The sequence below is a fragment of the Artemia sp. Qi Xiang Cuo genome, chromosome 19 (assembly GCF_049724085.1).
Source record: "Artemia sp. Qi Xiang Cuo chromosome 19, ASM4972408v1, whole genome shotgun sequence".
NCBI lineage: Eukaryota > Metazoa > Arthropoda > Branchiopoda > Anostraca > Artemiidae > Artemia > Artemia sp. Qi Xiang Cuo.
The window spans coordinates 38,411,943-38,437,599 of record NC_142812.1 but is presented as its reverse complement, the minus strand read 5'-3'; the positions used below and the strand labels follow the sequence as shown (position 1 = coordinate 38,437,599).

The following is a 25,657-nucleotide window of genomic DNA, read 5'->3' as shown; positions in this document are numbered from 1 at the left end:
CTTTGAGTATTGATGAAACGTTAAGGAAATGTTAAGAGGGATGCCAAACACAATCAAAACATAGTTTGTCCTTGCTGGCTGTGAAAAGAAAATATCAGCAGTATCTAAGAAACGGTTGATGGTATCAGGTTGAAACTTTCAGTGTACATTGAGGGGGAGTTAAAGAGGGAGCGATTGGAGGGAAACCAGTCCCCCTCTTCTCGTCCTTTTTATGTGCCCCCTCTTCTTAACAATGGTCAAAAGTTTGTAATTGTCATTTTGTTCAAACTAGTCAAAAGGTCCAATAGCTATGCATCTAGGAATACCGTGCCCCCGCAGCTCAGGGTAAGGATTGTAAATTATGTAACTGGTCCATTGTTTTCATGCAGGATTTATCATTAGGAGAAGGGGAAGATTCTGATTCTGGGTGCACCCAAGATATGCCAGGGTATCATGGTGAAACTTTAGATAATTTTAAGTGGTATCTTAAACTAAATCAAAAGGCAGTTTTTATATCCAGTTTATCACAAAGGGGGATCTGCAACATCTTAAAAACAGCAATGGGTATTAAGCTGAAACTTTTAGGATATGTTGAGGGGGATGTTTTAAAGTGGTTGGAGGGCTGCCAGTTTCCCTCCCATACCCTATTTAACTGCCTTCTCTCCAAAAACATTCGATCGAAATTTTTAAATAGCCATCTTGTTCAAAATAGTCTAAAGGTCAAATAACTATTTCTGTGGGGATGGTATAACACTCCACTGCTTTGGAGACGAATGTCGAACACAATCAAAACATAGCCTACCTTGTGCATGCTACTTATCAAAAGATGTATCAGCAATATCTAAGGAACGCCTGAGGATATTAAGTTGAAACTCACACAGGTGTATCAGCAATATCTAAGGAACGACTGAGGGTATAAAGTTGAAACTTACACATTGAACTTTCGTGAAAATGCAGAATAGTTCTAAGGAAAGGGGTGGAGGTAGAAATTGAGGAGGGTGTATACGAGGGCGGCTGCGCCTTCTTCATCCGAACCTTCCCCTTCTGGTCGTAGAAAATTCGGCAGATACTCATTTGATCGAAAATCGAGATTTCTAGTCCTTTTTTTTTAAGTCGAAAGAGATTTGAGACCAAACAGCTCCTGTCCTAGTACCGTTTTCGATATTTTGTCTTTTTTGTATAAAAAGTGATCATACAATCTTTCTTTGGTAAAAAAATATACAATTTCAAACATTTGTAGATGAGAGCTCTAAACCTCTACCCTGGGATTCTCTGATTGTTTTGTTGTTAGGGAGTGGGGCTGACGCCCCAAAGGGAGCATTTTAATGCCAAAACATCCTAGCTCTCATTTAGCCTTCAGGTAAATACAGAATTAGTTTTGATGAAGGGACGGTGGATGGTGGAGGTAGGAATTGATATTTAATCCTCTTGATTCCTGGGAACATTTCTGGTCTAAGCTGGTATTATGAAAGTAAAGGTAACATTAGAACACAAAATGCCCAGAATTTATTTTATTAGGGGGGGCCTTCCTCATCCCCAACCTTCCCTTCATGGTCATAGAAACTTCGGAGAATACTTTGATTTATAAATCAAAAGGCATTAGCGACCAACCAGTCCCTGTCCTACAGCTTTTTTTTATATCTTTTCCTTTTGCTACCCCCTTAGAACATCTGATCGACATTTTGAGGTACCTATTTTGTACTTTCTCCGTGGATGCTCAATTTTGCGTATGAGGAATTTTTGATGTGGGGGGATTTTCCGCCGGGAGAATTTTCCTGAGGGGGGGGGGGGGTAACTCCGGCTTCCCTAGTAAATAGTCAATAAAAGACTTGCCCTGTCTAAATCACTAAGTTCTATACTGGGTTTTATTGTATCTTTTTTACTGTCAAGATCATGCCCAGTGATCCTGAGGTTTGATTAAACTCATCAAACGATGCCGAATATTTAAATCCTATGTTTTGTCATTACTTTGGTCAAAGTGAGGTCTACCCATTATTGAAATCTGCCTATTAAAATTTCTTTTTCGGATGCCTGCAATGTATGCAAACACGATTCATGAGAATCAAGAGATGGTCTCAAAATAAGGTCCACCAGTAAAAATTCGGCGCAGTTTTATTAGCCATAAAGATAAGAGCTACCGAATTTGTTAATCTTTTATCATTTGTTAAACTTAAAAATAATCTGTTGCTGAAAAAGGGAATAGAATTGATTGAGTTTGGTCGGTAGAATTAAAACATGTCATCCAATGAAGATCTGATAGTAACTTTTATTACCTTTTTTTCGTAGGATACGAAAATCTCTAAATAAAAAAAAACTTAAAAGCGCAGTGGAAGGATCTGATTTTATACTTAAAATTGTAAAATCTTGAATCTTTTTCGAATTATTAAATACTTTTTTTTTATTCCCCCTCCCCCTTGAAAACATCCTGGAATGAGCTTGCCTGGTAAGGATCCCTCTGGAAATTTTAATTGGGAATTAACAATTTGTCGGATATTTTATCATAAAAACGCTTGATTTGACGTTTCATTCTCCTCCCCACCTGGGAAGACCTGATTACATTTTAATTATATACAGTCATAAAATTGAGCTTATTCGAGTGAATCACATAATTGCGCTTGGCTATCTAGATGTAAGGATTTTGGGAACTTAAAAATCAGAATTACGCTTGGTAATTTTTGAACCAGAAAACATCCTAGTCTGTTACAAAATGTCATTTGGCACATTTCTACATTCATTTACCAAATTGCATCTATTCCATCTTCTAGTGTCATTTGTTTATTATCTACAAATGCCATGGTATTAAAAACAGGTGTTCTTGATGTTATGCGATGGTCTCATGTGTAAACTTAGGTTTTGGGCAAAATTTAGACTGTATGGATCGCACAAGGGGTTCTTCCTTTTGTCTGCCGGCCAACTTGGAATCTCCCCTGCTGGCTTTTACTCTCTGCCTCCAAGGGACAGAAAAATTCAAATCCACCAAAGCGAGTACTATTTTAGTGTTATTAGTCCAATGCACGGATATCTTTTTCTCTTAGGGTATTACTTCCACGAAAAGCGTAAGTTTTAGATGAATGGTAGAACATATAACTCCTGATATGGAAAGGTGGAAGGGGGGATTAAAATTAAAGGGTTTGGTTGAGCTAGATTGGTTCGAGTAAAGGGGACCAGATACAATTTCGATTTTTCTATCTTGAAATGCCGTAATTAATAAGTATAGATGCCTGCAGAAGTTTGCTAGGAGAAGACGATTCTACAGAAAGCTTCTACCAGAGGAAGGATGGGGGCGTTGGGAAAATTTTGGAATTGAATTTCATATAATTTTGTCATTTGTCAATGGGCCCAAGGGAAAAAAAAACCTGTTTTCTTTTGCAGGGCCCATGCTGGGCCCTACAAAGGAAACCATTTAAGAGATTCAAATCTACTTTCTGAAAGCCTTGAAAATACTAGGCTGTTATATAACCTAAGGTATTGTACTCATGGGTGCCAACAGTGGGGGGAGGGATTGTCCCAGCTGGGAAACAATAAGACATTGACAAATGTTCAAAAACAGGAATATAAAAAAACATTCCCATTTAAATCTTGGTAAAAAAAAATGCCTGTGTAGCACTTGGATCCCTTGGTAAAACTGCTCTAGCCGACTTAAAACAGTCGAAATTATCAAATATGCTAATTGCCTATTTTTGCCGTTTTTTTTCTAAGTTGTTCCTTCAACTGTTTCTTATCCTCTTCTATCAATAATGTAAAATGCTTTATCCCTTCAGCGAAACATTGGGAGCAACATTATGCATTTCTGTTTTGTTTTTTCTTATTTTGGCTAAGTCGCTCACACAGATCACTAGAACAGATTTTTTATTATATGCTATCTTTTAGCTTATATTAGTTTTCGGGCTGTTTGGACTTACTCTTATTGGGCTGAGCGCTGTTTGTTGTTGGACGAGTGTGTACTAACCCTGCTTTAGATTCACCTCTTTTACTCCAACGTACGGGGTAACTTAGTGTGCAACCTTTCTTACTTCGAAGAAGCCCTCAATCCCATACAGTCTAGGGGGATCTCCTAACGACCCCTTATATGTAGCATATGGTCATTTTTTTCGGCCTACTTATATTATTTTATATTATTTTCATTTTTTTCGGCCTACTTATATTTTTTTTAAATAGAATATCCCCTTGCATGGGATTTTTTACGATATTTAAAATTTTTAATCGCGACTCAGTTATCTATTTATTAATACAAATGGTGGGTACTTGTGCATTATATGGGCCTTTCTAAAAAGTCAAGTTTGATTAATGCTAATGAAATAAAATAACATAGGACGAATATATAATAGTTTATAAACAAATTTGGGCTATATATTTACACATTTGGGGGTGGGGGTGGCAGGAAAGCATAGCATATATTAAATACGTAACCTAACCTAACCTAGGTACCGCCCCCCCCCCTAAACCCCCCAAAACAACAGTTTAAATATCGTAAACGCAATGAAAACCACGCTTTGCATTGCATTACTCTATAGCGGTCTATTATATTAACCTGTCTGCCGGGTTTTTCGTGACTGGTTTCCTTGTAAAGGTCCATATAGTGCTCAAGTACCAAATGGTGTTACGAACACTGTTCAAACCTTTTAATACCCTCCCTGGATACGGCCTTGGCCCGGATTGTTATGATTATTACAGTATTCAGTATTTTTTGTATAATTTGGGGGTTGTAGTTTTAAACGAACTTATCAACTTTCTCCCATCCCCATCCCTCCAAGTAGATTTGTGTGTACATGCTTATTTAATGTATTGATATAAAAGCTAGTCTAATTTCAACAGTGAGGGAGACTCACTGTTGAGTGAGTCTCACTCAACTATTATTATTTATTTGGGCCCATTTGGATTCTCCTCCCCCCCCCCTGTTGCTCAAAATAACCTCAAAACAGTTGGAATTTTCATTATTTTATAAAATTTTCTGATAAAGCCTTGCGTCAAAATTCTTGTTCAGATTAAATATTTTTTATTTAGAAACCACTCAATATTACATTCTTGAGCATATTTGTGTCACGTAAGAGGTAATTGCTTAGTATTGATTCCACGAAAGTATTTATTTCTTTGGGAATGGGAAGTGTATCATTTATGATGGGGCTGAACGTAAAAAATCAATACACATCAATATACATGGATGTAAATACAATTAAATATCCAGCGAAACCTACGTTTAATGATTCAGGGGAACGCGCTGTAGCAATGTGGAGAAATTACGTTATAGGGTAGAAAATTTATTGAAACATGTGAATGAGACCCTTCTTATGGAGGTTATGGTCGTGGCAGCCTAATAAAGACCCGTATGGGAGGCATTTTGAATGTTGATGAAATAGATCAGGTGTGACATAGGGCCCAAAATATGAGTAGTGAAGAATTATGGTATGCAAAGTAATATTTGGCAGGGAAAGTCACTGGTGATAAATCGCTAGGGGTGGCACCGTGATTGCGTGATTTTCGGGGATTTGGGGAACCAATTTTTTTGGGGGGAAGTACCCAAAAATTTAGAAATAGCGCAAGCCCGGTTTGATTTTTCCTCATGGAAATCAAGATACTAAACAATACGAGAAGGACAAGCTCCGGCTTTGCGGTTAAAAAAACAAAGACTTGCTACCCAAAGAATTTAAAGCCGACTAAACCCTACCATCGCTGTCAATGGTGGCATGCCTGCGACGTGCCGGCGGCGTTATGACGCTTCGGCGGCGTTCGACCGGGCCTCTCGTCGGCGGTGTTTGGTCGATCCGCCGGCGCGGCGCCGGGGTCTAACCGTCTCTCAGTCCGCTTCTGTTTTCTCAACCTTTGCCTTCGAAACTGTGGTTGCGTCTGAGTATGTAATCCTTATCCTTTAGTTGTACCTCCACGTCTGTAACCCCACGAGCAACCTAGTTCATACCGGGAAGGCTTCATAACATCTAAGGGAGCACTAACGTCATTTCGTCTACAAAATCCGTCATAACATCGGCAAAAAAATCCGTCAGAACCACTAACCGTCATAACATCTAAAAATTTTAAAACTTTATTTTTTTTGGAATTTAGGGGGGGGAAGGTACCTAGGCTAGGCTACGTATCTAATATATGCTATGCTTTACCCCCACCCCCTTGATGTGTAAATATATAGCCGAAATTTGTTTCTAAACTATTATATACTTATAACGATTATATAAACTTATAAATTTTGTTTAGATGTTATGACGGTTAGTGGTTCTGACGGTAAAGCATCCCTAAACCCCAAAAAACAAAAGTTTAAATATTGTAAACGCGACAAGAAATCACGCTTTGCAATCCAATATCTCTTGCAAATACCCGTTTGACGGGTTTCCGTTTGTATTTCCTTTTACAGTCTATAGCGCTGTGTTATATATAATGCAGCAGTACCTTTTTTTAATTAGGCCCCATTGGATTTTTTTTTGTAATTGTATGATGGTTTTGGAATAAGGTTTCTATTGTCCAAGAATTAAGAGTTGTTGTTTTTTTAACTAGACATATCAAACAGTTCGTGGTAACGAACTAATTAAGGAGGGACCCGGCTCAATAGCAACAGAAACTCTAAAAAACGTAATTTTGATACCGATAGATACATCAAGAGAATCAGATTTTTGTGTCGATTTTAAACATATAAGTTTCATTAAGTTTAGCCATACACATCAAAAGCGACGCGCCTGACAAAATGTGCCTCTTTTTCGAAAAAAGGGGAGAAAAACCTCCTAAAAGTCATAAACTTTAATGAAAAAAACACCATCACATTCAGCGCATCAGAACCCTACTATCGAGGTTTCAAGCTCCTATCTGCAAAAATGTGGAATTTTGTATTTATTTGTTTGTTTTTTTTTCCAGGGGTGATCGTATCGATCCAGTAGTCCTAGAATATCGTGAGAGGGCTCATTCGAACGGAAAGTAAAAGTTCTGGTGCCCTTTTTAAGTGACCAAAAAAATTGGAGGGCAACTAGGCCCCCTCTCACGGTCATTTTTTCCCCGAAGTCACCCAATAAAAATTTTGAGATAGCCATTTTGTTCAGCATAGTCGAAAATTTAATTAATATGTCTTTTAGGATGACTTAATCCCCCAAAGTTCCCGGGGGAAGGGCTGCAACATTAAGTATTGGTTATTGGGAAGTATACAGGCGTTTTAAGGAGTAATTTTTTTCTAGGGGGTGGTCGGGGTCGGAGTAGGGGTTACGGAGGAGGATCTTTCCATGGAGGATATTTCCTTGGGGGAAGGGACATTTCTATGAAGATTTCCCAGCAATATTGAAAAAACGATCAGAAATTAAATAAAAAAAGTATTTTTCAACTGAAAGTAAAAAGGAACACTGAAACTTAAAACAAAAAGAAACTATTACGTATATGAGGGGGTTCGCCCCCTATTCAATACCTCGCTCTTTACGCTAAAGTTTTTTATCATGCACTTTCAAAAGAGCTATCTATTCTAATTAACCGGCCTTTGTGATTCAGGGGTTTGTGATTCGGACAAAATTCTAACATTAGCGTAAAGAGCGAGGTATTGAATAGGGAGTAAACTTCCTAATATACATAATAAAAATATACGAATATAGAAATTCGTCACGTAAGTTAATTCGTAAGTTACGTCAGAACAAAATTTCGAGAAAGCCAATTAGCCAAAAAAAGGAAAATTAATATACGAATTTCGTTTTAATTATTCATGTACGCTGAACCAAAATCAAAGCTGCATTAATTCTAAACGTTCAGAAATTAACTAATAAAAACAAGTTTTTTTAACTGAAAGTAAGGAGCGATATTTACGCTAAAGTTTGACTCTGTCTCACAACTTTATTTTTTAAAACAATAAAAAACTTTAGCTTGAAGAGCGAGGCGTTGAGGAGGGGACAGCCCCTTTCATATACGGAATAATTTCTGTTCGTTTTAAGTTTTAATGTCGCTCCTTACTTTCAGTTAAAAAAAACCTTTTTTTTTTAAATTAATACCTATCTAAATCAGTACCCATAGACATGCCGGCTGTCCCCTCCCCTAATTTTAAATATTGCACAAGAAATAAATATTTTTTAATGCTCGGAAATTCATAGTGAAAAGTCGATATCGAAGTCGAAAAGTCGATATCGATATCGAAGTCGATATCGATATCCATGAACAGGATATCGAAGGGTTTTTACTAGCAATTATTCCAAAGAAATTTGTGCCTATTATCAAACTTGTTTAAAATTTTGAAAAGCCCGCCAAGCAGGAAAACAAAAATATAAGATGAAAACACTAACAGTAAAAATTGAAAACACTGGATAAGCCTGGATCAGTTTGATATAATAGCAAAAACGTTGGAAGACGCCTATGACTAACTTCCGTGTATAGTCATATATGCGATATATAGCCAATATATGAGACAGGAAGGTTGAAAATCTTCCAGGAAGTTTCAAAACAGAATCAGCGGTAAGGTGAAAATAAGTAAAATATTAAACCCTATGATCAACAAGTTGAAAAAAATATCTTTTGGAATGCAAACCTCCGAAAAGAAATTTTAATTGAAGCCCAAAATTTACGCCATGTCAATTGATAAGATTTATTTATAATGTAATACATAGACAATAATGCACTATACTGACCCCCCCCCCCAAAGGGTTCTTGGCCTGTAAAGTAGGGAAGACATACGAATTACATACTCAGAGAAATAAAATCGCTTACGGAGAGAGAAAAAAATATGGAGTACAAGAATAAAAATGATATAGTTATTAACAGCTAGCGGGCTTTGTAACCCTATTAATTAATTAAATTAGTCATTATGCAGTAATTTACACTTTAAAAAGTATAAAAGTAGGGCTGTAGGGCTGTAAATATTGTAAAGTAGGATAAGAAACTGTTCTAGAACTATTATAACATGCCTCGTCTTAAACTTTAAAGTGCTCGAGGCTTTAAGTAAAGGTTCTAAATAAATAGTTTTTTTTATCTCTTATTTTCATAATATGGTGTATAAATGCGAGTAAGTTGGAGGCTTTTTTTAGCCTGAACCCCCGACTAAAATCCAGGTTCTTCGGTTTTTCTGTATCCTGTTTATTTCTTCTTTTTTTCTGAGATTATGTTGAACAGACCCCCCATCGTACATTTATGCATGCATGCCCGGGATTTCAATAGTAATCCAAAAATTTGAATTGACAGTGTTCTCCTTGATTCTCCTAGTAAAACAATTTGTAGGTTCAAATAGTAAGTCAGTTTTATTCCATAACAGAAATATTCAACTCTGCATTGTGCATGGATAAGGTTTCCATTTATTATGACAGCCTTTAAATGGCTAAAATTAGGAAAATTTGTAAATGTCACAAAGAAGCAGTCGAGTCTAATTCTAAGTAATTTAATTTTTTTATAATACGTTCAACATTAGATGCAACTTTCTTCTATTTTAAAAATAAATCATTAAGACCGAATCGTTTTGGGAATCTGAAAAATATTTGTGATTCCGATTCCAACCATAGGAAAACACGATTTTTCTGATGCCCAATTCCGATTAATCGTCCCATTAATATGGTTTCGAAATATGTAAGCCTAAATATTGTAAACGCGATAAGAAATCACGCTTTGCAATCCATTATCTCTTTCAAATACCCGTTTGACGGTTTTCCATTTGTATTTCCTTGTACAGTCTATAGCGCTGTGTTATATATAATGCACCAGTACCTTTTTTTAATTAGGCCCCATTGGATTTTTTTTTGTAATTGTATGATGGTTTTGGAATAAGGTTTCTATTGTCCAAGAATTAAGAGTTGTTGTTTTTTTAACTAGACATATCAAACAGTTCGTGGTAACGAACTAATTAAGGAGGGACCCGGCTCAATAGTAACAGAAACTCTAAAAAACGGAATCTTGATGCCAACAGATACATCAAAAGAATCAAATTTTTATGCTGATTTCAAATATACAAGTTTCATCAAGTTTAGTTTTACCCATTAAAAGTTACGCGCCGAGAAAATTTGCCTTATTTTCGAAAAAAGGGGGAAACAACCCCTAAAAGTCATATAACCTTAATGAAAATCACACCATCAGGTTCAGCTTATCGGAGAGCCCTACTACAAAGGTTTCAAGCTCCTATCTGCAAAAATGTGGAATTTTGTATTTATTTGTTTGTTTTTTTTTGTTTTTTTTTCCCAGGGGTGATCGTATCGATCCAGTAGTTTTAGAATATCGTGTTAGGGCTCATTCGAACGGAAATTAAAAGTTCTGGTGCCCTTTTCCAATGACCAAAAAAATTGGAGGGCAACTCGGCCCCCTCTCACGCTCATTTTTTCCCCGAAGTCACCCAATAAAAATTTTGAGATAGCCATTTTGTTCAGCATAGTCGAAAATTTAATTAATATGTCTTTTAGGATGACTTAATCCCCCAAAGTTCCCGGGGGACGGGCTGCAACATTAAGTATTGGTTATTGGGAAGTATACAGGCGTTTTAAGGAGGAATTTTTTTTCTAGTGGGTGGTCGGGGTCGGAGTAGGGGTTGCGGGGGAGGATCTTTCCATGGAGGATATTTCCTTGGGGGAAGGGACATTTCTATGAAGATTTCCCAGCATTATTAAAAAACGTTTAGAAATTAAATATAAAAAACAATTATTTTTCAACTGAAAGCAGCAACATTAAAACTTAAAACGAAAAGAAACTAGTACGTATATGAGGGGGTTCTCCTCCTATTCAATACCTCGCTCTTTACGCAAAAGTTTTTTATCATGCACTTTCAAAAGAGCTATCTATTCTAATTAACCGGCCTTTGTGATTCAGGGGTTTGTGATTCGGACAAAATTCGAACTTTAGCGTAAAGAGCGAGGTATTGAATAGGGTGTGAACTCCCTAATATACGTAATAAAAATATACGAATATAGATAGTCGTCACGTAAGTTAATTCGTAAGTTACGTCAGAACAAAATTTCGAGAAAGCCACTTAGCCAAAAAAAGGAAAATTAATATATGAATTTCGTTTTAATTATTCATGTACGCTGAACTAAAATCAAAGCTGCATTAATTTAAAACGTTCAGAAATTAACTAATAAAAACAAGTTTTTTTAACTGAAAGTAAGGAGCGATATTTACGCTAAAGTTTGACTCTGTCTCACAACTTTATTTTTTAAAACAATAAAAAACTTTAGCTTGAAGAGCGAGGCGTTGAGGAGGGGACAGCCCCTGTCATATACAGAATAATTTCTGTTCGTTTTAAGTTTTAATGTCGCTCCTTACTTTCAGTTAAAAAAACCATTTTTTTTAAATTAATACCTATCTAAATCAGTACCCATAGACATGCCGGCTGTCCCCCTCCCCTAATTTTAAATATTGCACAAGAAATAAATATTTTTTAATGCTCGGAAATTCATAGTGAAAAGTCGATATCGAAGTCGAAAAGTCGATATCGATATCGAAGTCGATATCGATATCCATGAACAGGATATCGAAGGGTTTTTACTAGCAATTATTCCAAAGAAATTTGTACCTATTATCAAACTTGTTTAAAATTTTGAAAAGCCCGCCAAGCAGGAAAACAAAAATATAAGATGAAAACACTAACAGTAAAAATTGAAAACACTGGATAAGCCTGGATCAGTTTGATATAATAGCAAAAACGTTGGAAGACGCCTATGACTAACTTCCGTGTATAGTCATATATGCGATAGCCTATATAGCCAATATATGAGACAGGAAGGTTGAAAATCTTCCAGGAAGTTTCAAAACAGAATCAGCGGTAAGGTGAAAATAAGTAAAATATTAAACCCTATGATCAACAAGTTGAAAAAAATATCTTTTGGAATGCAAACCTCCGAAAAGAAATTTTAATTGAAGCCCAAAATTTACGCCATGTCAATTGATAAGATTTATTTATAATGTAATACATAGACAATAATGCACTATACTGACCCCCCCCCCCCAAAGGGTTCTTGGCCTGTAAAGTAGGGAAGACATACGAATTACATACTCAGAGAAATAAAATCGCTTACGGAGAGAGAAAAAAATATGGAGTACAAGAATAAAAATGATATAGTTATTAACAGCTAGCGGGCTTTGTAACCCTATTAATTAATTAAATTAGTCATTATGCAGTAATTTACACTTTAAAAAGTATAAAAGTAGGGCTTTAGGGCTGTAAATATTGTAAAGTAGGATAAGAAACTGTTCTAGAACTATTATAACATGCCTCGTCTTAAACTTTAAAGTGCTCGAGGCTTTAAGTAAAGGTTCTAAATAAATAGTTTTTTTTATCTCTTATTTTCATAATATGGTGTATAAATGCGAGTAAGTTGGAGGCTTTTTTTAGCCTGAACCCCCGACTAAAATCCAGGTTCTTCGGTTTTCTGTATCCTGTTTATTTCTTCTTTTTTTCTGAGATTATGTTGAACAGACCCCCCATCGTACATTTATGCATGCATGCCCGGGATTTCAATAGTAATCCAAAAATTTGAATTGACAGTGTTCTCCTTGATTCTCCTAGTAAAACAATTTGTAGGTTCAAATAGTAAGTCAGTTTTATTCCATAACAGAAATATTCAACTCTGCATTGTGCATGGATAAGGTTTCCATTTATTACGACAGCCTTTAAATGGCTAAAATTAGGAAAATTTGTAAATGTCACAAAGAAGCAGTCGAGTCTAATTCTAAGTAATTTAATTTTTTTATAATACGTTCAACATTAGATGCAACTTTCTTCTATTTTAAAAATAAATCATTAAGACCGAATCGTTTTGGGAATCTGAAAAATATTTGTGATTCCGATTCCAACCATAGGAAAACACGATTTTTCTGATGCCCAATTCCGATTAATCGTCCCATTAATATGGTTTCGAAATATGTAAGCCTACAGTAAAAAAAACCTTCCAATGGAAATAATTTTTCAGCTTTCCGCCCAGAAAATATTTCTGTGGACACCCTCCAGTTGCCCAAAATAAATAGAAATTAACACTAATTTTTCATTTTGGGAAGCATCATTTACAAAAATTCAAAGCATCGAAATTGCCCTTTACCTATATGCTAAAATTATACGAGCTGGTGTTTTTTTTATTTAATTTTTTTTTAACGAGAGTCCAAATATTTACCCTTTTAACTTTCACACTAATATAGAAAACATTATGTAATATGACCGGTAGATAATTAAAAATATAAACTGCCTAACTAACCTCACTTATCAGGTGAGCTATCATGTAGCCTAGTTGCAACATTTCTAATCTTCATCTATTATCAGATGAAAAGGTTCATGTTCTGGCTTCGTGTCTTAAAAAGAATTATGTGATTTACAAAAGGGAAACTAGAATTTACACCCACCCTTATGCACCCTCCTAAGCATATTGAGGACAATAAACCCCCTAAGGGGTCTCTCAGATCAGAAAAATCTGCTACACAGAGTATTGATCTCTTCGCAAATGCATTTGAGGGATAAAGAAAAAAAGGATTCTGGCTGATAGGAGCAGAATGGCGATTTGAGTGATTGTTCCCGTGTGACTCTTGCTTTTGTTTCTCTATTTTTTCTCCTTGCTTTTTATTTCTCGATGTTGGAAGAAGTGACAATACTTGGCTATGCTCAAAGTGACAATACTTGGCTATACAGTCTATGGCGGTGTGTAGGATATAATGCACAAGTACCAAAGTGACAATACTTGGCGGTACTTTCCCATTATATGGGCCTTTCTAAAAAGTCAAGTTTGGTTAATGCTAATGAAATTAAATAAAATATTATGAATATATAATAGTTTATAAAAAATTTGGGCTATATATTTGCACATTGGGGGGGGGGGGGTAAACATTACATATATTAAATACGTGACCTAACCTAACCTAGGTACCTTCCCCCCCTAAACCCCCAAAAACAACACTTTAAATATCGTATACGCAATGAAAACCACGCTATGCATTCCATTACTCTATAGCGGTGTCTTGAATTAACCCGTCAAAACGGGTTTTTTGTGACTGGTTTCCTTGTAAAGGCCCATATAATGTGAAAGTACCTACTTGGCTATACAGTCTATAGCGGTGTGTAGGATATAATGCACGAGTACCAAAGTGACAATACTTGGCTATGTTTTTAAATTATGACCCAGGGTATTTACAAGAAACTCGGATGTTCAAACAAAGTTACTATAATTCATTTCAAATCTCTGCGCTCGCTATATGTAGCTACCACAGTATAAAGATATAGCAGTAAGTTTACCGCAGATAATTTCTGGCTCTTCATTCTCGGTGCGAACAAACAGCTCCTCCCACATATTTTTGCAAACTTTACGAAAAAGAAAGTTTTTTTTTTAAAGAAAAGTAAAGGCCATATTAAACTTAAGATCAGTAGAAATAGAAGCCTACAATAATTCAAACTCAACAAGACCAGAAATTATTATTAAAGAATAAAAAAGGAAAGGGGAATAATTGGTATGGCGGTAACACTGCATATAAATTTATATAAATGTATATATAGTGGGCTGTAATAATGCAAAAGGTAAATATAACATTGGTTTAAGAATGGAAAGAAAGACAAAGAATAAATTTACGACGATAATCAAGTAAGAAATGCATTTTATTAATTTTCTGGTAAACAAACTGGAAGAATATTCTATAATAGGAGCTTTTCTAGCGTAAAGCCCCGTAAAATTTTGGATCTGCCACTAAAATGTGTGATGTCCTTCAATTTTCTGAAAATTTCCTTAGAATTTTACAAAAAAACTTCTTAACAGACGTTTGGTATTTTCTTGGATAGGGCTATTGTGGCAACTTTTGCCACAACAACCAATATTTACAACCCAAGTCCTAAAATTGGTCTCACTCAGGAACCCTTATCGCTATCTAAATTCAGAAAGTGCAAAGATTTTCAAACAGAGGTGTTTATTGTTTAAAGTTCAGAAAAGGTCTGCGCATTTAATATAAAAACATTGATTGAAAAAAAAACTAGTCTTATATAGGCTCTCCGCCAGAACAAGTAACTAGATTTTTCAAATCTCACAGGAACTGCAATCTGAGAAAATGTATATCACGACAGGAAAAAAATATGATAACCTAGCGAGTTGCGGATCCAGAGGGGGGGGGCGAGGGTTAGCCCCGTAAAGTAGTCTAAAGCAGTGTAATTTACCAAATTAACGCAAGTTTGCATTAAGTTTGTATCCGACAAACGTAAGTTTGTCGGATCAACCTACTTTGCGCCCCCTCCCCTAAAAAAATCCTGGATCCGCCCCTGAAACCATCACACCTATTCCACCAGTTATTAGAAGAAAAAAAAAATCCTTATTTCCACAAATTTCATCAACCCCCCGCCTCCTTTTTACAAAATCCTACATAGGCCAATCATTTGAGTCCACTGTATGTAAATAATAGATTAAGTCATAATTTGTATATAAATTAATTCATACCTGTGAGATGGGACAGTTGCAAACCACTTGGCCGGCTCACCAAGTTTTTTTCTGTTTTTACAAATTCGAATAATGCCCTTTCTAACCATTTTTTATTGATTGACGCAAAAACACTGATCCATAACTGCACGAAGAAGTGGGAGGAGCTTTTTGTTCGCAACGAGAACGCAGACAAGAAATGATCTGCGTTAAGCTTACTGGATAATTATATAAACTGTGGTTGCTACGAACTCAAAAGAAAGGAAAGGAAATTCAAGAAGAACTCCCTCCTCCGTGGACATCTAATCCCTGCGGAAAATTCCCTCTCCACGAAAAATGCCCCCCCCCCCAGAAAATTCCACCCAACAATTCCCTGTTGGAAAAATGTTCCCAACGTATAAAATAACAATCGTATTTTTAAATCTAAAAGTATTTGAATAAATACTTAGGATTTTTAATTTACCCGTCGGACATTGTTGGATAAATAATATCCAGAAAACATGAGTGATGTGAGCGAGAGCATCTGTCAAGTATTTGTGTTATGGAATTTGTAATTTCAATCAGTGCAAAAAGTAATAAGAGGGCCTTGGGGGGATTCTATACCTAAAACCTTCGCAAGAGTTTACTCAACAACATGTTAAAGTTTCTTGGCGATTGGAGGAATAGTGTAGTAATGTATACACACACAGACAGACTCGGTTTTATTTATGTAAGATTGGGTATAACGACTCCAAATCTTTTCTTTCTGAATATGTTATAAAATAAAAGAATATGAATAAAAGAAAAGGGATGTGAAATGGAGGATCACTGGAGTAAGATTCTATCCCTTAACTTCAAATTTCATTAAAAAAACTGCTAGTGAAATGGAATTAATGTTCATATCTCTTGGAAGCTATAGCTGATTCCGATATTGTTTTATTTCAATCCTCAGCCCAACAATATTTGAGCCATGTTTTCAGGCACCAGGTCTAAAGTGTGTTTCAAGTGGGTTCCGCATCGTGCTCAGGTTTGCTGTGGTCAACCCAGCGAAAACGGGAGGTTATTAAGAACATACCTTTAATAAAAACTTCGGCTACCAGTAATTGAAGTTCGACGTATATAAATCTTTGTGCTATCAATTACCTTGTTTCGAAAGTAAGGCAATGTTAAGTTGCATATCTGATCATGTCAGATCCCATCGCTATAAAGCCACATTGTGTAGGTTTGCAATGCACTTGATTAGTATTATATATTACTAATAGCGAAGCCTGTCGGACAACAAGGAGAAGAAAAGAAGATATAGCATAGTATATACGGGAGCATACGGATTGGCTAGATTCGCACGGTGTGTGTCTATTATTACATATCTGATTAGCGCACATGTTATCTTACACCAATTGTTTTCCCCTTTTCTATTTTTTCCTCATCGTTCCACTTTGTATAAAGTAGTTCCATCATTGTGATAACCAACAGTACATTTATTTGGCTGTTGTTTTCATTTGGGATCTTTGTTTTCGGACAGTAACCTGCTTTCTAGCATTTTAAAAATGCTGCCCTTTTCTGATCATGAAAAAAGAGTAAAGGGTAGTGACAACTATCACATAACCAGTACATGTATCAAAGTATCATAAAATAACGTGTGCATCCATGTACAGTTTTATTTATTTATTTATTTTTTAAGGCTGGGAAGGTCTCCTTGACAAATTTGAAGGTTCCGGGAAAATGATGTTAGTGGTTGGCGGAGTAAAACATGGATGACAGTCATTGTTTGCAAAGAAAAAGTTTTCATTTTGTTTTTATTAAAAGATACACCATAAGACTCAGAAGTTAAAGCACTGGCGGATCCAGGGGAGCGAGGGGGAATCGGGCCCCCAAGATTTTTGTGGTGCCCTCTTATCCTGTTTTCTTTCTTCTTTTTTACTCTTTTTTTTTTAGAAAAAAATCTGTCAATTTGGTCAATTATTGGTACCTTTGTCACATACCCCCCCCCCTCCAAGATATTGCTCATTGGTGCCTTTGTCTCACATTGTGCCTCCCCCAAGATTTTGCTCTCTATCTGCCCCTGCTGCCATGCCAACAGTTGCACAGTATATGTATCTCCTGGCAAAGTTTCTAAGTAGAAAAGATTAGATTTAAGAATTCTGGTTTAATGTGAAAACGTGTAATAATAAAATGTGATTGTTGAGTACGTTTTTAAACGAAATCTTTATCGAATCAACCAGTAAAATTTTTGACAAATTCCAAGACGGCTGGATTTTTTTTTAGGAACTGTAAGTTAGTAGCGACTCCGCTCAATTGTAACCGAAACTCTAAAAAACAGAATTTTAATATCAGTAGATACATCAAAGAAATCAGCATATAATGCCGATTTCAAATATGTAAGATTCATCAAGTTTACTGTTACCCATCAAAAGTTACTAGTCTGAGAAAATTTGCCTGTTTTTTGAAATAGGGAGGAAACCCCTCCTAAATTTAAACGAATCTTAATGATTTTATTTTTTTTAAAGTAGAGTTGTGACAAAGAGTAAAATTTTAGCATAAAGAGTAAGGCGTCGAGGAGGGGACAGCCCCTTTAATATACGGAATAATTTTTGTTTGTTTTAAGTTTTAAGGTCGTTCCTTACTTTCAGTTAAAAAAATTTTTTTTTATTTAATATGTGTAAAAATTCATACTAATCAATAGAGAAGCTCTATTCGAGAGATTACGAAAGTTAAAACAAAAATGTTCTATTCTCTTCACCTCTTGGGACTGAGAAGCATTTCAAAAGTTATAAATATTTCAAATTCTCAAACATTTCCTTTAGTGATCCACTGGTTGCTTCGTTGCGCCTGTCGTTTGAAGAAAAACTTTAATTTCAAATCGTCTTTTAGAAATCCCGTGAATTCAAAGAATATTACTCTGAAAATATTATCAGCTTTAACAATTACGTTGTGTAATTTCACTAACAAGTGAAGTCAGTACAACCTAAAATCCATATCTTGACCTGAGTTGTTTTATTTATTTATTTGGTACTTATGCAGCCTATTATACCGCCAACACTCAAGTTTACGCTGAGTGAAACTCAAGAACAAACCAGTTTTATCTGTCTGTATTAAAAAACAATTAGCTTACGCTCAGTGGAAAACAAGTGGCGGGCGACAGAATACATTAGAATTATAGGTACTGTTCTGTTAGCCAGGCAACACGCAAGAAGTGAAGTTTGGTTGGTACTGGTGTATTATATGGACACTTCTAAAAAGTCAAGTTTGGTTAATGCTAATGAAATAAAATAAAATAGGATGAATATATAATAGTTTATAAACAAATTTGGGCTATATATTTGCACATTAGGGGGGTGGGGTGGGGGTAAAGCATACCATATATTAAGTACGTAGCCTAACCTAGGTACCTCCCCCCCTAAACCCCAATAAATAAATAGTTTAAATATCGTAAACGCAATGAAAACTTTTCTATGCATTCCGTTTCTGAATAGCGGTCTCTTGAAAAAACCAGTCTGGCGGGTTTCGTCTCTCATTAGTATATAAAAGTGTCCGTTTAACGCACCAGTACCGTTTGGTTAATGCTAATGAAATAAAACAAAATATGATGAAAATATAATAGTTTTGAAACAAATTTGGGCTATATATTTGTACATTAGGGGGGGGGGGGTAAATCATAGTATATATTAAATACCCCTAAGCCTCTAATACCCCTTTTTGCCCATAAGCCTCAAAAAACCAAAGTTTAAATATTGTTCCCGGATTGAGAAATCCCTGTTTGCAAAGGAATTCTCTCTTTAAAGAAGCTGTCTGACTAGTTATTCGCATCACAAATTCTCGCGTGTTAGCTGGCTAACAGAACAGTACTGAATTATATAATTTGAGCTATATATTTGCGCATTCTGGGGGGTGGGGGTTAGGTTAGTTTAGGTTAGTTTACCACCCCCCCCCCTCAGGTTTTGGTATTTTTTCATTAGGATTAACGTAAGTTCACTTCGGTATTTGTGCATTATATCCTACACACAAAAGAAGTCAATTTTGGTTATTGCTAATGAAAAAATAAAATATTATGAAAAAATATAGTTTAGAAACAAATTTGGGCTATATTTTTGCTCATTAGGGGGGGGGGGGGTAAAACATGGCATATATTAAATAGGTGACCTAACTTAACCTAAGATACCTTTTCACCCCTAAACCCCAAAGAACAAAAATTTAAATATTGTAAATGCAAGAAGAAATCACGCTCTGCGATCCATTTATCCATTGCAAATACCCGTTTGACTGGCTTCCTGTAGTATTTCCTTGTACGGTCAATTGCGCTGTGTAGGATATAATGCACAAGTAGCCTACCTTCACTTCTTGAGTGTTGGCGGTATAATACAAAGTACCTTTTTTTTATTTTTTATTAGGATACGCTAGACTATATTCCATCGGGTACACTGTAAAACGCCATTGAACATGAATCTTAAACCCAAAAGCATATTCAGAAACAGAAAATGTTAATTAAGTAAATTACGCTACTTTAGACTACGTTAGGGGGGGCGCCCCCTGGATCCGCCACTGAGCAGAAGGGGGCGGGGCAGGGGCGGAGACACCCTTCCTCGAATCCTATATTTTTCCGAATTCCTAGGCACATCTTACTCAAATTATCAAATAAAAATTTTTATTATTATCTCCCACCTGAAAAAAATTCCACATACGTACCAAAGGGTGTAATCTCTTGACCACGAAGCCCCAAAGGGTAAAAAGCAAAGTATGTTTGATTTAGGTTTAAAAAAAATGATATAATAGTTTTAACCTTTTTAATCATTTTTTCTTCTTTAGTGTCCAAAAGATGCCATTTTTATGTTTAATAAGAAATAAGTTTGAGCATAAAAACGACATTTTGATTGCCTTCACGTGATCATTTTGACATCTCAGGATTATTTATAGTTGGTCATGTGTTTTAAAGTAAAGTTTTATGCCCATTTTAGCTGGATATTATCAACAAATAATTTTCCGTTTTCTCTCTTTATCAGTTACATAATATCCTAGTCTTTTAATTTTTCAACTTAAATAAAAAAAACAAAACACAGGTGATTCTTTAAATTCCGTATCCCATAACGTTTAGGAAGAGAAGGGTGAATGGGTAAGTAGGCGTGGCTGAGAGGTGGTAAGGCGGCTCCTATATGCGCGCAGCCCGTAGAAAATTGATGGGAGTATCCTATTAAAAACAAAAAAATTAGTTATCACCGTTCTTTGTTGAGGTGTGTATGTGCTAAATTGTGTGTATGTGTGATTTTAGTTTGAGAGGATCGGATTTTCATGTAGATAGCCTCGATGCTGACTCTGGCGCAAAACTCTTTCAACAAAGAGGTTATTTCGGGCGTCAGCCGTTGCAATTTCAGTCCAAGCAGGTTAGTTTATCTACTTAATAGAAATAAAAATCATGAAACTGAAGTGTTAGTTAATTTTGCTATTGGGTAGGCCTACAGGGGTGAATACAGAACTAATATTCGGGGAAGAGACACAACCTGGGTTCCCTAGTTACCATTTTTTGTCCCTCTTTAATGGGCGCAACTTTCGACCTTCTGGTAGGAAAGGGCACTAGAGGTATAATTTTCTATGTGACAGGGCGGGGGGGGGGGGGAGGGCAACCGCTTGCCCCACCCGCAACTGAAATTTTGCATCTTCAAAGATCTTGTTGAAACTAAGATAGCCTTAAATAATTCGGTACTTGTTAAAATCCGGGCAACACGCGATAAGTGAAGTTTGGTTAATCCTAAAGAAATAAAACAAAGTATGATAAAAATATTGCACTTTAGAAACAAATTCGGGCTATATATTTGCACATTTGGAGGAGGGAGGGGTAGAGCGTAGCCTATATTAAATACGTAACCTAACCTGTGTACCCTTTTTCCCCTTTAATCCCAAAAAACTAAAGGGTACTTTCCCATTATATGGGCATTTACAAGGAAACCAGTCACGAAAAACCCGTTTTGACTGTTTAACCGCTATAGAGTAATAAAATGATAGCTTGGTTTTATTGCGTGTACGATATTTAAACTGTTGTTTTTTGGGGTTTGGGGGGGGGTACCTAGGTTAGGTTAGGTTACGTATTTAATATACGCTATACTTTACCTCCCCCCCCCCCTAATGTGCAAATATATAGCCAAAATTTGTTTATAAACTATTATATATTCATCCTGTTTTATTTTATTTCGTTAGCATTAATCAAACTTGACTTTTTAGAAATGCCCATATAATGGGAAAGTACCAACTAAAGTTTAAATCTTTGTCACGGAGTGAGCAATACCTCACTAGGCAGCGAAAGCCTGTTTTTCATATAACATCTTTGAGATTTTGATGCGGTTTTTCTCGCGTGTTGCCCAGATTCTAAACAAGTACCAATAATTCCAGCCTCTACAAAAGAAGATCAGTTTTCTTTAGTGCAGTGGTTCCCAACCGATTTTGAACCATGCCACACCTCAGCACTTCTGAAATTCTGATGCTCCCCTCGTGATATTTAAATTTGGTTATTCAAAATTTTACGCGTCTTCACGTGAAAAAAATTTCAAATGCGATTAACTTGGTATCTTTTTTCAAGTCGTTCTCTATGTGTATTTTATGCGAATGATAATTTTTTTCTGTATAAAACACCTATCATACGATGCTTGACGTCGTTGCAATACTATCATGTATCTCTTTTGCTCTTTAAAGGCAAGTGAATCCTATGCCCCACCGGTGGGGCATTTGCCCCACGTTGGGAATCAGGGTTTTAGTGCAACTTTGCCTTTATGGTACTTTATGACTCATTTTTCACTCTCATTTTCACTTGACTTGAGGAAATTGACTCCAACTCTCCCCCCCCCCCCCAGGATTTTACGCCTGAGACCATCTCTGATTGGATAGAAACCAGATAAAGAGAAATATAACCATTCGAATCTCGAATCTGTAGGCTATCTGTTTTGCTCTTTAAACGCAAGTGAATTTGACGTCATTACATTAAAAGTGTAATTTTTTCTAATTAAGGCTCTAGATTATTGTCAGTCGAAAGGTGCACTTTCTGCTCATGACCCACCTAAATATTCCTATGCCCTACCGTTGGGGCGTGTGCCCCACGTTGGGAATCAGGGCTTTAATGTAACTTTGCCTTTATGGTACTGTATGGCTCATTTTTCACTGTCATTTTCAATTGACTTGGGAAAATTGACTCCAACTCTCCCCCCCCCCAAGATTTTACGCCTGAAACCATCCCTGATTGGATAGAAACCAAATAAAGAGAAATATAACCATTCGAATCTCCGCTCAATATATGTTGTACTCTACTCATGTATATGTGCTTGTACTCTACCCTCTTATGCATGACCTCTTCTGAATTAGGCAAAACATGCAATAACAAAAAAAGTAGCACAATTCGATTCCCCATTCAACACTGTTTCCAACACTGACCTTGGAAATGCGCCCCAACTTCTCCTTCACAATGGGGGAACATTTAGCCCCAGACTATGGCCTACATGAATCTTTTTTTCTTAGCTATTTTTCCCCTTTTCTTTTGATTTTTTTTCTTTTTTATTGGTATTATTTCTCATCTTCAACCCACTGTTGATGATAATCAAATACAAAAAATAATGCAAACCAAGAAAATTTTGGGTAATTTTGTTCCAAAATACCTCTTATGAAGATAATACGGTCAATATTTACCAAATCATATTATTGAGTTTCAAATAAAGTGAATACACCATTCGATGCCCTTTTTTATGCTGATTACGAATATAACAATCATTTCTATCGGAAATGAATTTTAGCCCCCCCCTATATATGCCTAATATAGAAATATATACCCTTTATTGGCATATATCGGGGGGGGGGGGCTAAAATAAATTCCCGATAGAAATGATTGTTATATTCGTAATCAGCATAAAAAAAAGGCATCGAATGGTGTATTCACTTTATTTGAAACTCAATAATATGATTTGGTAAATATTGACCGATAATACTATAGAACAAAGCATTAGACCTAGTACCATTATTTCCTGTTCAACACTTTCCCCATTCAAGACTCCTCCCAAATATAATGGCTGCTGCCGTGACAATTGCCCCCCTCCTTGATGAGACAGGGACTTGCCCTAAGCTGTATACAAAACTACACAGAAAAACTGTGATGACAAAATTCTCACTTTTTAATGCGCTAAAAATTCCTATAAGCCACATTTTCAGAGTTTCTTTCACTTTAATCCACATTTTCCCAAGTTTTGTACATAAGCTAGCTTAGAGCTATATTGACCCTATTACCAGGGGGGGGCAATTATCACCGTAGTGACCGTTACATTTGAAAAGTATTAAATTGGAAATTTAGTGGTACTTACCTTTTGTTATTATAGTGTTTTCTCCCCAAGAGGAATCATGGCGCATAATTATAAAGTTTTGCATATATGCACAAAACGAACAAGCTTTTTCTACAGTCTTGGGTTGTATGTGTCCCCGTTGGGGGGTGGTACTGGTAAACAGTTTTGACGGTAGCGATTGTTGTCTGGAAGAAACGTTGAATGTGGACTCAAATGGTATGCTTCTTTTTTTATCTATCGGATTTCTGTCCTTCCAGAGCATGCTCCACCTAATGCCTGGATAAAGCCCATGGACTATATATGAAAGTCTTCTTATTTGTAGTTGTTTTTTCGATGTAATTAATCGGTAATATAATCCAACCATTGATGAAAAGTGAGTGACATCAGGGTGAAGAGGGGCGGAATTGCTGAGATTCATTCAATTTGAAATGACCGAAAAAATCCAAAAAATTGGAAATTTTTATGTGTGTATCAGAGGAAAAATTTTGTAATAATAGTGTTTAGTTCAGAAGACGGGATAGGCTTAGACTGTTACCATATTTTATAATAGGTAAGAAGGCCATCTGGGACTTTTTTTGGGGGGGGGGGGGGGGGTCTAGATCATACAGCTTTTTGCTGTATCGTAAAGCTGTTGAGCTAGATGAAAGGCTTTTTCTTGAATGGACCTACATCCCGAAGTAAGGGCCAGGAAGAAGTTTTCGAACCCCTATCTTCATCCTTTTCCTATTTGTAAGGCTTGAAAAATCAGTGATAAGGTCTGCCCCTGTCTTTATTTAAAACATTTTCTTCGTGTTTGGCATTAAAGCTTCTTTTTTGGGACTGCAATGGTCTAAGACCAATGGTTCTCAAAGGGACTCTTTTATTTATTTTTTTTTTTGGCCGGCCGCGTACCTCCTAAAAAATTTTGCGTATCCCAAGGGGTACGCGTACCACAGTTTGAGAACCATTGGTCTAGATTATCGTATTATAATTTTCCAGATATATTTGAGAATGAATTTCTACTAAGTAATAAGTTATATTACGTCCACAGCCTATCAAGATGAAAATTATGACTAAGATATTTGGATATGCTTGTTAGGATTAGGAGAGCTCAGTGATACACTACGACAGAGGCGGTTTAAGGGTAGGGACAAAGGGGGCACTTTCCCCGGATGCAGAAATTTTGTGTGCACAAAATTCCAAATAAATAATATAACGGTTATAATCATTCGGTAATTTCTGAAATTTTGTTTTTATTAAAATAAAGTAAAGGGTGTAGTTTATAAATGAAAATGAGTAATAAATTATTAATTAACTAATAAAATAAAAATACATTAAAAAATAATTAAATAATTTATTATATAATAAAAAATAATTAAAAATGAATTATTAATCAGTTAATAAATAAAAATAATTTTGTTAATGAATAAACATTTTGTTAAAATGTGCCTGGCAATTTTGTGGGGAATAGGGGAGGGGGTACTAATAAGGATTTTACACCGGGCACAAGAGAGGCCAGAACCGCCAGTGAACTAGGACCTTGTGATACCCCAGTTGTATTCCTAACATTAATGGAAAATTTATTGTAAAATCTTTCATGAAGGGGGCGGGGGGGTCGAAACCCCAAAGCTCTGATGCCGAAAATCAAAACTTATTCCGAACCTTCAGAATACAGTTTGGGGAAAGGATTTTTGACAACTGCGACTCGCCCTGATGTAGTAACATGATCCTGTGTATTATATTTTGTTATTTATACACAATTTTTTCTTTCGCTTTCTTTAGAAGCTGGTAACACCTCCATTTCCAACTGCTCTGTAAGCTTTGGAAACTTCATAAATTATGTTTACAAACGGGCTCATAACTGTTGACAAGGGAGGGGAGATGTATGTAGAAGTCACACCAAGATCAATTCCAAGGGCCCTCCCAGGCAAATAAAATGAGGCGCAAAAACAAAATTTTCGGTTTTGACTCACCCTCGGCCTCCGAGGGATCAGACCTGTATAACAGTGTTATAACATGCACTTTAAAATGACAATAAATTCTAACAGCAAGTCTAAAAAAACACTTTCCAAAACCACGACGTTAGGCAGGTTATTT

General features: G+C 36.0%; 1 protein-coding gene across 2 annotated transcripts in view; it reads left to right on the top strand.

The window, feature by feature from the left end:
• Positions 1-25,657, top strand: part of jing (AE binding protein 2 jing) — a 139,479-nt gene that overhangs the window by 27,357 nt on the left and 86,465 nt on the right. Inside the window, exon 1 of one of the 2 annotated variants that reach the window (XM_089104889.1) lies at positions 20,521-20,650. The exons of the other annotated variant lie outside the window; for it this stretch is intronic. Within the exon in view, the coding sequence (XP_088961015.1) occupies positions 20,574-20,650 (77 nt within the window). The 5' untranslated portion in view covers positions 20,521-20,573. Of the gene's footprint in view, positions 1-20,520; positions 20,651-25,657 lie in introns of those variants that run through there. 2 annotated transcript variants of the gene reach the window in all.